The sequence below is a fragment of the Halictus rubicundus genome, chromosome 4 (genome assembly GCF_050948215.1).
Source record: "Halictus rubicundus isolate RS-2024b chromosome 4, iyHalRubi1_principal, whole genome shotgun sequence".
In the NCBI taxonomy this organism is placed as follows: domain Eukaryota; kingdom Metazoa; phylum Arthropoda; class Insecta; order Hymenoptera; family Halictidae; genus Halictus; species Halictus rubicundus.
In genome coordinates this window covers 11,696,975-11,710,510 of record NC_135152.1, presented here as the reverse complement: position 1 = coordinate 11,710,510, position 13,536 = coordinate 11,696,975, and the positions used below count along the sequence as shown (strand labels likewise).

General features: G+C 44.6%; 1 protein-coding gene across 1 annotated transcript in view; it reads left to right on the top strand.

Annotated features, from left to right (window-relative positions):
* Positions 1–13,536, top strand: part of LOC143353405 (uncharacterized) — a 184,628-nt gene that overhangs the window by 63,636 nt on the left and 107,456 nt on the right. Inside the window, exon 3 of the mRNA XM_076786714.1 lies at positions 6,008–6,539. Within this exon, the coding sequence (XP_076642829.1) occupies positions 6,008–6,539 (532 nt within the window). The remainder of the gene's footprint in view (positions 1–6,007; positions 6,540–13,536) is intronic.

Genomic DNA, 13,536 nt, shown 5'->3' with positions numbered 1-13,536 from the left:
GGTAATTAATAATTAACGGTTAACAATTAAGAGTGAAATTAGCGCGTAACGCCGCCAGGTTTAATTGGACGTAACACACGGGGGCCGGGCAGGTGGTGCGCGACGGGACGTGCGCGACTCCTTCTTCGACGTTCCACCGTTCTGAATTTAATTTCCTCCACCGGCACGCCACCAACCACCGCTGATAAATATTACGGGCCACGGGATTCCCGAAGACCCACCGGGATAATTAAATTCGGTAAAAACGCTCTTAAGCGACCATTCCCGCGAGCAGCCGTCGATTTTCGACGATTTACTGAGGAATGAATCCGTGGTTGTCGTGGATCACCGGTTCTTAACATCTCGGATTTGTCTTGTTCATAATTTCAACTATTATACTTATTTTTGTAGCCATTTCTGCATGCCTGCTACGCGTCAGAGTAAAACATTAGGCTTTTTACTGTTCTTTCTGGAAAACCCCTCATCCTAGGAATACAGTGATTTCTCTATATATGTCGCCAAGGCCTCGATGATAAACGTCGCGGAATTATCCCCACTACCGCGAGGTATACCCCGCGAGGGCCCTCAGACGCCTAGGAGTGTAAACATAACACGACTCGGGTATACCTCCTGGACGATACACGAAATTGTTTGATTGTGGGGTATCGTGTTTTCTCGAGATGCATTCTCAATTTTGTATTGTACAAATTTTTTGTAATTTCAATACTCACCATGATACTCGAGATTCCACGACTTAGGTTGTTGTACAGGTACATCTGAAAAAGAAATTAAAAATGATCTGAATTTATATACATATGTGCATAAATATGGTTGTCTCGTGATCCAGAATGAAAAGAAAATTTTTCTAACAAAATGGCAATCATGTACAGTGGAAATTTATAAAATTTGTGTCTTCTAAAAGAAGCTATTGGACGTCTTCTTTATGTGTCTAAAATTTAACTGCATTTTAGTTTAGCCGTCTTGGAATCGTCATAATTTTGTCATTTTAATAAATCCAATCACAATATATAAAATACAATAAATATAATAAACACGAAAGATACAATTCCGAATTTACGTCGATTTTTCTGACCTCTCTGAGTACGAACATTTTGGCAGTCGGTCCTCGGAAATGGTTAACAGTTAGCCAATTTGCAGTGGAGCGACTCGCAGATGCGTCACCTTTGAATAAGTGCTGTGTCGCCAGGGTGCAGCGTTTCGTCGAGCGAGGTCGATCGATCGGATCGCAGCAAATAGGAGACGAAAGTTAATTGGTGTTACGGAAGTGGGTTATCGCCGAGAAACGTGCTCGATGTTTGCTGTTTTGTAATATAATATTGACCCTGGAGGGACCAAGCAATTTGTCTTTGTACGCATTTGATTCGGCCGAATGGATTTCGTTTAATTTCATTTTCGATCTCGCTGGACGTCATTCGCGTGTCATTTATTCTTTTCCCTTTATTTCCTACCTCTTAAAGTGAACGATCCTAAATGGTGCTTCCATCATTTTTCTACAACCTCGTATTTTTATTCCAAAAGTTAACTACTCTGATTTTTTGTTACACGTAGCTGTAATTTCTGTTATTCTAACTGTAGACGTTCCTCGTTTAAATATATAATGATCAGCGGATTTGATGCATTTAGAACAAAAATGGGTTGACCAAATGCAACCTAGTATTTTTATAAAATGTTTATATACTGTTGCATCATTCCCAGCAAAAATAAATAAATGTCTGCGTAGCTAGTGTAGCTCGAAACGAATACAATTTTTATTTTGCGTAAAAGTCCGCAGTCTAATAACGATGGACGATGAGTAAGGTGCGCGGATGAGTATAATTCGGACTCATCAGGTGGCGAGTCGCTTCAATGTTACACCGTGTATATTTAATTGCGTTTCCTGCGACCCGTGAGGAGAACGTCGCGCGTCCCTAAGAATAGAAACGAAATCGAAAACCGGGTATGGAGTAGATTATTTGCGTTTCGGCACGGGTTGGACGGAGACATTTTTTTTTACGAGCGGCGTCGGCGTGACGACATCAAAGCTCTAATCTTCTTTGCTAATTCGAATCATCTGGGGATACGTCGGGATCGACGGAGGAGAGATCTTCGACGCCGGAAACGGCGCGTCGTCGACGACGAACAAAGCTTGCTCTAATTACTACTCTTTATGATCTTCTCCGGCATCCAATCAGATTTCCCCCGGCTCGTCATTTCCTTCCGACGACTATGCGGAATTATCTCTCGACAACATTGAAGAGATAAGAGCCTGTCATCACTGACAGACATGAAATATCTCAGGATTATCAAAATTGGCGAGGTATACGAGCAGAAGTATTAGAATCTGAAATGAAATACCTAATTTAGCAGCATAACTAATAACTGGACCGCGGATACTTATGCAAAATAAAAATTGTGTAAGTCGATTATAAGAAATAGTAGCTATATGACAACGCATCTCGTCTTTTAATAATTTCAGTAAGACCTCAGCAATGTAATAATATTCCTAAATTCTACTAATGTCTTCGCACTGTTATATTTCATCTAAATTATTGTCGCCATAAATGCATAAAATCCAGCAGTAAATAAATTCATTGTATCAGCACACAGAATCCAATTTCAATGATAGAATTAGCGCCCTAACGGGGGATTAAACGTCGACAGCAAGCCAACACGGAAACCCCAAAATTCTGAGCGTCACCTGTGCCATAATTTACCAGGGTGGAAAAATGGTGGCTCCGCATAAGATGTTCAGTAATACGGGGTGGACGAGGGTTAATCAGCAGGACGGTAACCACGCGAGCAGTAACACGATAAATTGGATAGTCCGGTGGTTCTACCTGGTTCTACCTGGTTCTACCTGGTGCCCAGGTTATTTTACGAAGGTGCATCCTCCGTGTTGTAAACGTCCGGTGCACCGTTAGATCTTGCCCTTAATGCCCTGGTCCCAGGGCGAAATAAGGCGTCGAAGAAAAGGCACTCGTTACCCGACTGCACCGGGGGTGGCTGGACGGGGAGGGGGACAAAAAGACAGAAGTTTGTCGGGTACAGGTCGGTCCGCGATCGTGTCCCGAAAACGACACCCGCTGAGCTACCAGGAAGGACGATTATTGTTAATTAAGGTGGGCGTGTCCGGCAGGTCGCACGCCGGTTCCACGGCCCTTAACGAAGGGACAGGTCAGCCCCGTTTTATGAATTCTAATGCCATCCCCCCACCCCCCACGTTTGTTCGGCCAGTTGACGAAATTTCTCTCCTACCGCATTTGCATTTCACCGGCGGTTGTCGGGGGGTGGGGGGAGGGGCTCTCTCTCGTCGACTTTTAACCTCGTTCGGCCGGCTCTTAATGCAATTAGCCCGCCTATTCACGGCCAACGGCCCGTGGTATTATCAGGTGTTGACGGTCACCGAGGTATTTGATAACCAATCAAACGCCATTGTCCGCGCACCCCGGTTAATCGCTTCGCGCGAAATTACGATTTCATTAGGACCCTTACTGTCTAAGCAACAACTCGTAAGACGCGCAAGAACCTCGTTGTTTATTCTTGCATGTAGTTACTTGCTCCCGTAAAGGATTAATTTTAATACCCTCGGTTGAAAAGATTTCTGAAACGATTATGGGATTATTCTTTGTGTTTGCGCGACGTTGCTTGTGGGTTTCGGGATCATCCCCTAATTCGCTAGTGCCTTTGTCGGTGACCACCCTTCCCTTATAATTTTCTTACAATTAGTTTTGTTTATACTAAAGAGTTTCTCGAAATTGTTAGTTGAGCGTGACGAACCGGAAAATAAAAAAAAAATTAAATTATTTTTCAGTCGGAATCGTAGAAAAGATTAAAGGGTTATTTTTAGGAATTAATTACGGGGAAACTAAATAAGATGGCGCTAAATAACTTGTGGCAATGTGTACCAGCATGGTTAGGTATCATTTAAGAATTTTTACTGCGTACCGAGTTTGATGGTGATCATTATAGAAAATGCTAAAGGTATCCTTAACCTGTAAGCAGCAAGACAGGCCAAGATTATACATGCATCAATTTTACGTGGAAACGATTCAAACTTCCATGCAATAATTCCAGCTCTCAATAGCAACGGAAAGGTTCTTAAAACCGGAATAAAAACTTGAAGACAGATCTTCCGATCTGCATAACACGCAATTCTCGAAAACTTGTTTCAGTAGTTCGCAGAGGTTCTATGTTCGCCTGCGATTCCTCGTTTCCGTGATCCGGATTCGGTCGTTGGGGCGCTGGTGGGGGCTAGTGGATGATCGATTTAATTGCACGGCACCCGAATAAACAAATAAACCGGTCGCATCGGTTCTCGTAAAATGTTTATTACGGCAATCGCTCCGCGCTCCACCTCGCCGGTTACAGTAACAATCGAGTACATCTTTATCACGCGGGAGGTGGGATCTAGAGGTCGGAAACAAGATTGCGTTTTGCTATCTTGTGTGAAACCTGTCTACCAAGTTAACAATCTGTACAAGTTGTGACAATTTTTCCACTGCGAAGGCTCAACAAATGATTGAGTAACATCTCTCCTAGAAGGATTGTCTGAAATAAAAAATTCTTGAAGATTCTGTTAACATAAGATTTTATCTAGTAGACGAACGGAGGATTTGTTTGTTCAATGAAAATCTTTTTGCAAAAATGTCAACGTTGGACCGACGTACCATTACGTTAAACGGCTGCGATTTTGTAAGAAATCAATTTCTTTATGATTAATTTAGTTCTGATGATTCAGCACCGAGAAATCGCGCGTTCGCCGTATAATATCTTCAGGAAAACAACTTCCGGGAAAGGGAATGCCACTCGGACACTTTTTAAGATTTATACTCTTTTGAATAAGGTACTCGTTTAAAAAAAAACTGCATTAATTTTGCGAGGAGAAAAGTTCTCAGAGGTCACGCTTTTCTCGGATTGTTAGCTAGCCTCGACTCCTGAATACTACCCCGTTCGGATTGAATTTAAATATTTCCACGACCGACAAAGTCCTCCGCGAATTGCGCCGTCGTAAAAGGCACTCCCCAACCACCCCGCCCTTTGGGATTCGTTTTGTTACGTACCGTTGTTTCATCGGGATCGGCCGGGGGATTATGAAATCGTTGCGCTACCGTCTTAAGGACCAATAAAATTGCGCCGGAACTCCGGAGAAATTAATATCAGCCGGGCACAATTTCATCGCGGCATCTAATGCAGCGGTCGTCTTTACGGCCAGTTTCGAACTGCACCGAGCTAAATATCCCTGCCTCGAGATTTTCTTATGAAAGAAGTTTCGAAGGCTGTTTGAACTGTCCCGATCGGGTCTCTCGATCGCGCCACTTTGCTTTTCCTTTGAACGTAATTAACGGCCCACCATACCTCATTGTCCCACGACAATAACGATTCATTAGTATGTCAGACTCTGGCCCGTATGCGCGAACAATTAGAGCTTGCAAACAATGTATTCAAACGTTCGTACGTCAACATTACGACATTCATATTTTAAAATCAGAATAAACATCAAGCAAATTAAAATAGCACATCATTTGTGGGGGAATATTATATCTCTTTATCTGGCATCGGATCGTTAACTGAAAAAGGCAGACATTTTGCTTTATAAACTGTCATTGGAACAAAAATATCTTATCTCTTTACTACTATTTTCTCTCTTCAATGCATCCATCTTTGATGAACCTTTGATAGAAACCTTTGATATCAAGAATAATCCATTTTACTTTATTTTGTTCAAATTATTACCTATTCGAAGAATGAAGTTCGCATCCAATGTCCCCGCGCGAAGGTAGACAGTACACTCCAGTCTTGCACAGGTGTAACCAATTCACGCGTCCAACGTTAGCAGTCTTGCGTCAGCAGTTATTTGATCGATGATCGAAGCCGTGCAAATTTTCGTCCGAGTAAATACGTTTGACCATCGTTCGTCCCCCGGGGAAGAGATCCCTGTTTGCCGGGTTAACGAGGACAACCCGCAAACACAAAGCGGAACGACGACGACAACAACACGCCTAACACCGTTGTGTTTTTCTTGTTCCAGTTATCGTCCGAGAGCCGGAAGAAGCGAGCCGGTTCTAGGAGAGCCGGGACCCAATAAGCTTCGTGCGTGGTGGGCTAGCGAAGCTTTTTGTTTTTCGTCGTGGGAAGCTGTTGGTGGGCTCGTCGGGCCCACCCTCTCATCGGTCAAGCTGGCGAGCGCTCTAACCGCTGGTATGAACCCCCACCACCCGGGCCACTCTGCAGCCTACCCGCATCATCCCTCGCTCTCGAGCAGTCCCCATCATTCGGGGCCCCATCACGGCTACAGCACCGGCGGTGGGGGCGGCGGGGGTGGCACAACAACCACCCCTGACCTGCCGAGTCCCCATTCACCGCCACACGGGCCCGGAATCGACCAGGCGACCCCGTACGCGTCCATGCAGCCCGGGCAAGGGATGGGCAGCAACGGACACCATCATGGCGGCGCTGGTATGATGACCGATCATCCCCATCACCCGGGACACCCCCATCCACACTTACCGGGACACCCCGCTTATCCACCGGTCAACCACAACAACAACTGTACGCTCAAGGTAAGACCAGCCAACTATATCAGTACAGTGATTCCTTTATATATGTCGCCAAGGCCTGGATGATAAACGTCGCGGAATTATCCTCACTATCTCAGGGTATACCCTTCAGGGGCCACGAAACAGTTAGCATAACGTGGCTCGGGTATGTCTCCTGAATGATACGCGACGCTGGCAAGACTCGTGTTGTCGACATATATCGAGAATTCACTGTAATTGACTTACACTATTTTTATTTTGCGTAAGGATCCCCGGTCCAGTTATTGTGCAGCTAAGTAGATTAGGTATACTTTTGTACTCCAGATTTTATTTCGGATTCTAACACTTCTGTTTGTATACCTCGCCAAATTTGATAATCCTGAAATATTTCTCGCCTGTCAGTGATGACAGGCTCTTATCTCTGGACTGTTGTTGGGAGGGTAACTTTTTCCCCTGAATTCGTGTCAATTCCCCTGATCTGGCGACACCGACGTATACGTGTACTATACTATTCGCGATTTCAGTACCCGGGCTCTTTATACACGTGTAATTATGCATTCTATTTTCCGTGTTCACAGATTTAGAGATCGGTGTATTTTTTTCTGTATTTTTCTGATCCGGCACGTTCGAGGCAACTGATGCGTTTTTGTTTTTTGATCGGATTATTTCCGGCTGTTGATATTAGAAGCGAGATGCAAGCCAGACAGCAATAAATTCACGCTCAACTGTTCGACGTTATGTTGTCACCGATTTATATCTAGTGTCCACACAGTTAATACGTTCGTTATAGTAATTAGACTGCGGAAAAATGGGTACGTACTATTTAAAACAGCGGACATATTAAGAAGGTTTAATGACATCGGTGTATCGGTTTCAGCTTAATATTCATATAGTGAATATTGTTCGGCGATTATTCCATAATTTTTAAATAAGAATTGAATTTTTATGTCCACGGCCATGACTGAGGATTTTTTCACCCCTCGGACCCGACGTCAGTACGCCGTACTGACTCTGAGGAATATTTCAAAATTGTTCAGAGAGGGTCAGATTATTAGAAGCGGTGTTTTTTCATTAATTATTGTTCGCTTTCTAGAATTTCAAGATAGCTAGGGGAAATGTAAAACAAGCGTAAAATCATCATCAACGTCGACCACACAGAAGAAAAATCTTTCTATCTTTTCCGAAATTTAATTTCTGCGATGCGATGCGGTGCTATATTATTTCTGGCAATAACACTTCTTGCTCGAGTCACCGGTGACTAGGTACACATAAGAACGATCGCGCTTCGACGGTTTTTGCAAATACACCGCGTCGACACTCAGTTGTTCGAGCTAGGCGTCGGAACGAGGGTGAACGAACCCAAACATAAACTGCGTTGCGCCAGTTATTTACAAATTTGATTGGCTAATTTCCTTTATTTCCCTAGCAGCGCCGTTCGTCGCGCGCTAACGAACGCTCGGTGCCGTCGCGTCCTTGAAATTTCAAAATTCACACTTCTTATTCCTTCCTTAAACGACGTCCCAGAGCAGTGTAAATAAATGTCCTCTGTTTACAATTGAAGAGCTCGGGGCAACGAACGGTCGGCTCGATTTCGACGCGTCTATAAAAGAACGAAAATTCTTTCGATAGTTCGGTGCAACAAACGGTCATATCACGAGACGTTTGTTGCCTCGAATATTAAAAAGTCTAAGTGGACAATCACTTTGAAATCGAGCTGACCGTTTGTTGCCCTAAGCTCTTCGATTACTCTCGCGCCCTGCACTCTATCGCGTTTTTTGAAACACGTGTCCACAAATCCGTTCTGGAAAGTGAGAATTACGCGAAGAGCCTACTCCACCTGCTAGTATAGTTCCGTGAAATTATTTTCTTCGGCAATATCGTAGAAATCTGACGAGTAACACTTAAATCGGCCTTTCTCCAATGCTTAAAGTCGGACTGGAATTTTAATTGATTTCGCGGCGCGGCGGTGTAATTCGAAACCGTAAGAACGTCGATCGTTATTATAACCCTCATATTTATTTAGCGTCCCATTTGGCATTGTTTGCCGGTCGCGTTCGCCCATTGGTCAGCTGGCGCGCGAGAACTTTTTAACACGAAATAAGCAGAATGAGATTAAACTTCGCTAAGGCATCCCCCGTTCGTTGCCTCTTCCACTCTAATGACACTTTGGTCGAGTGTGCCCCGTCATTCTCTCGTCGACATAGATCCTCGCGGTGAACGGTTAGGCTCTCTTCGCGAGTCGCGATTAAAATACACTTTCTACGCGGGGCCGTCGCGCGAGGATGGCCACGAGAAAAAGTTTTCAACCGGAAGTAAAACGAACGAGTACGTACCGCATTGTTCGCGTAATAACCGCTGTTGGTCGTTTATTACGTAAGGCCACTTCGCTCGACGATTTCCCGCCAACGAGGAACGTGTCCGTAATCTACCACCGAGCCCAATAAACGTAATCGGCGGCTGGTGCCATAGGTGCACCGAGAGATTGCCGATTATGATCGTCAATGGACTGCTAATACCCGTTCTCCATGGTTCGTCCGTTGAAATTAGATTCGTAGAAAAGTTTCATTCGTCAGTTGCGAAATATTATTAACTTTATTTGTTGTACTGCTGCAAGATGCATAGACTGATCAAGGGACAACTGATTTTAATCCTTACTGGATTGCAATTTTCCAGTGTCGTGGGTGGTTTTGCAAAATTGAGATTAAGCGAAACATTTTGTTCATTGACTGTGCGATTGTTTAAATCCTGTTACGCTCTCTTATGTTTTACATATTTGTGCGCACCATAAATACAGAAAGATCCGTGATCTAGTTCTAGAAACGCTTTGATAAATCTAGGAAGTTCGTTAGCGTCCACGTAGTTTCTTTATCAATCAGCGTATCGATCAAACAAACTTTCTAATTGGTAATATAGTACGCGTTGTGTTATTTGTGTAGAGATTAGTAAATTGCGTGTTAATAAGGGGAAACGGGGCACCTGACAATCTCCGTTGATCGATATTTCTATGTCTGTGAGGAAATTGATCTATTCCAGCGATGGTAAATAATGATGCAACGCTCGTCTTCCTTTCTGACACTTAATATCGAATCCTTCTCTGTCGTTCCTAAGTAATTTATAATTATTCTGCGACAGCTCACAGAGTTTTTCACTCTTTCTTGCCTCTGGAAATCTTGACGTCTTAACCCTTCTTTTGCGTTCACCTAACAGACTAATACGAAGATAATCAGAAATTATGACGTACTGAGATAATTATAAATCGAATATACAGTAAAGTATTCAAAAAATGTGTTTATTAGATCGCAAAGCTAAGACCTTTCCCGAAGAAACATCACGCACGTTTTACAAAAAAATAATCCACCAGCTTGTAAAACTTTGGGGAACAATTGTCGAGAACGATTGATTAAAATTGGAAACGCGGTTGTTTAACAAATATAACCGCTCGCGTTTCATTTTCAAATGCAGCACGAACTTTTTCGATCATCGACTCGACCGCAAGTCAAATATTTTTCAATACCGGGAGAACTGTCTCCAATAAAGAAAACACCGGCTAAAATGAAAGAGAACAGGAGTCCCCGAAAGTTTTCCGAGGAACAAGAAGAAGAAGTCGACATCATAAATCCGCGATGAATATAGAACAAAGTGCTTAAACTTCGAAACACGTTTCCCCAAAAACAGGTTTCCCAGTTAACCATCTTCCCCCCGCCTCGGGTCACGTATACTCCTCCGCCATCTACAATTCAAATAAATCCCTCCGGCTTTCGCAGCACCGAATCACCGAATCGTCCGATTAATAGACAAGCTCTTGCTATCGCCATTAGTGCCATGGCAACAAACAAAACTCGACAATGGAGGAATCCCGCACCTGGGGATCGTCGCAAGAAAACCTTATCCCAACAAACTGCCGATTGACACGGTTCTCGAGGGCCGAGAGCGTTCCACCCTCTCGAGGACACTGGCTCTCGAGACGATCCTGATGATCCTGTCAACAAATCAAGGTCCGCGACGGCTTTTCACCCGGCGAAATCTGCGTAACCGTGCACAGGTGAGAGAGGAGAGGTGGGAAGGTATGGAGCTGTGCCGCAGGATCAAAAAGAGAAAGAGAGAGAGAGAGAGAGAGAGGGAAAGAGAGAAGGGTCGCAGGCTAAAATTCAGAAGGCATTTACCCGTCTACGTGACCCTCACTTAGCTCGCCATTGACAAACGTAACAATATAGGCATTTACCATGGAGAAATATAATTGAATAGGGGCGGAGGGGACTGCGAGAAACCCGGGGACCCCGCTCGTCCCTTCTCTTCTCGAGCGTTTCACTCCATAATGCAGCGGTGGTCTCGCTCTCGGGTCCCCTTCCACAGTCTGGCCGTCCTTGTCGGGCCTGGACGAAGCTATGGATGGGCCCCGTCCCCTTTCAACGTTAGTTAGGTCCTTTCTAGGCTCACCTTTTTATTCCCCCCACCAGGTCCGCTCCTCCTGGCTGGCCGGGGTACCTGAACCCGAGGCCTCGCGAGGCATTCAGAGGCCCAAAGCAGCGACGGACCAGTCAGTTCACTGTTGACTTCGGTCGCGACCGGTTCGCTTTTTCCATCCTTCGCGACGCGTGTTCTCTCGCGTCGCTTAGCTCGCTTTTGCTCGATCGCTCGGCCTCCTCTCCCTCTCCCCTCTCCCTCTTCCTCTTCCTGTTCCTCTCCTCCCCACTCTGTCTCCCTCCTCCCGGTTTTTCGGGGACCCCGTCGCAGAACATATCCCCATCCTCCAGGGATGATCGTTGCGAGACGTTCCGCAAATTGTACCTGCTCGTTGCCGACGGCGACGTGATCCCATCGCGAGTTCCTGGACCATCAACGTGCTCAGTGAAGAATAATCTGTGGTGCCACTCTGTGGATTTTTAGCCCGCCGGTCCCCGCGCCGCCAGTACCACAGACGGGACCCACCGATGATACCGGCTCGAAGGTGAACCCGAGACTGGGTCCACTTTTCAGTTTGTTTTGTTTCTTTCTTTCTCCCGATTTCTTTCTTTTTTGAGAGAGAAAGAGAGGAGAGGACACGTTCCCCCGTTTTTTTTTGTCTCGAGGATAAAGCCTGCTAACACACCGCCCATCATGGAGGTTCACGCGCATCACTACAACACCATCGCGTCAAGGATGAACCAGATGAAGTGCTTCCCCGGAGACAAAATTGTAAGCAACCAGAATCCCTCTTTTTCGCAGATTACTCGACGGATGCTGCAGCGTGTTGACACTGTGCCGCCCCACGCGCGCGCGAGCGAGCGAGCGAGCGAGCGAGCGAGCCCGGACGCTATTGTTCCGCAGAGTAATTTAGCAAATGTCCTTGAGCCACGGCTCCGCGTGGATACCCTGGTAACTGGTAATAGCGATAGTGATGGGACCTGGAGCGCAGTTTCGGAGCTTGATGATCTTTCTTGCGATCGAGACGGTTCGGATTCTTGGACGAGGAACATTTTCGTGTATGCCTGTGGCAAAGCCGAGGAAAAAGTGAGATAATTGAAGTAGGAGGCTCTGTTCGGGGATAGTGATGATTGTAATGTGATGTTCGTGGTCGATTATGGTTTAGGAAAATTGTTGGTTCCGCGTAGTTGGATTGAAACGGTGATTTCAAGTAGGAGGAAGTTGAGTTGCCGTCTTGTGGGAGGTGACGATTGTAATGGATCGTAGTCGGTAGTTTGTTTTTTTAATAACCTTTGAGGAAAGAAGTGTTTGTTGGAAGATAAATTTATGTACGAGTCATTTCAACTTCGTCTGGCACTTCTCGTGTTAACGTATTCATTGCAGCGACGATCACAGGGGAAAGACAGGCAAACAACTATACATCATATTCTTGTGCAACTTGATACTATATTCAAATCGGTATTCTATCGCTCTTTCTAATACAATGAAATCAATACAGCGTCAGAGGAAAGTCCATTACCGCGATGAGTGCCGTGCTATTTATATCCGTGTGACTGTCCAAATTAAAGAAGCGAATCAAAAAATGCAGAGCAGCAAATTTGCTTGCAATCTATAAAATACAGGAGAGTCGACAAAGTAATATCGTGAATCTTAACTTCTCAGTTCCAGCCGATTAATCTTACTATAATCCACTTTTGAATCGCACATTTGAAATATTCCCGAGCAAATGAGAACAAGGGCACAGTCACGATTTTCCTGCACGTTTCGAAAATATAACCTTCAACCTTTAACCTTTACCATAAACTAGAGGACTTGAGTAAACGTGGAATAAAAAAATGTTCTACAATCGACACAGTATTGAAGAAAAATCAATATGCAAATGGGGTCGAATGTACTCGAGCAAGAGTACAACAGTGTTAGTTCGTTTTGACTGTATTTAGGTTCACGGAGCACTAAAAATTACACGAATGTCTTCATCAAAATTTGTACGCATTTTTTCAATAACATATACCCAAAGAAATCAATTTGTTAAATAATTTCTCATGGATCTTTACAATCTCGATGTTCGTAAATTAAAAATATTCGAGTCCGTCATTTTGACGGGTCTCGTAAATCTAGTGTTAATTTCTGTGATCATGAAGTCGACTACCAACCTGCTCAAATACAGTGAACATGTTAAAAACAAATTGGCTTGTCCATCAATGCGTGTAATTCGAACAGTTTCGAAGTAAAGACGAGTGTACAGTAAAAATTGAGTAAACAGAAAAATGTGAACGATTGCTATGACCTGTGTGTGTGTGTGTGTGTGTCTTTGAACGGTGGGATTTCGAACTAGACAAAATCAATTTCGAGCATCTCGGCGATAACAACAAACGGCAACGGCTCTGCGCCGAAAATCGTTGCGTATTTAGCTGTTTCGTAGTTGCCAGCCCGAAATTCCGGGCACCGTGGTCGGAATCTCGCCACGTATCTCCGGGATCCGTTTCCTATCGGATTTGACTTTAGCCGGGGCAAATTACTTAAACGACTCCGGGTAGTTTCGATTGACTTGATTTGTCTCGATACTCGACTGTTTCCGATTACAACGTTGCATTAATGGCATCAGGGCCGATCGAAC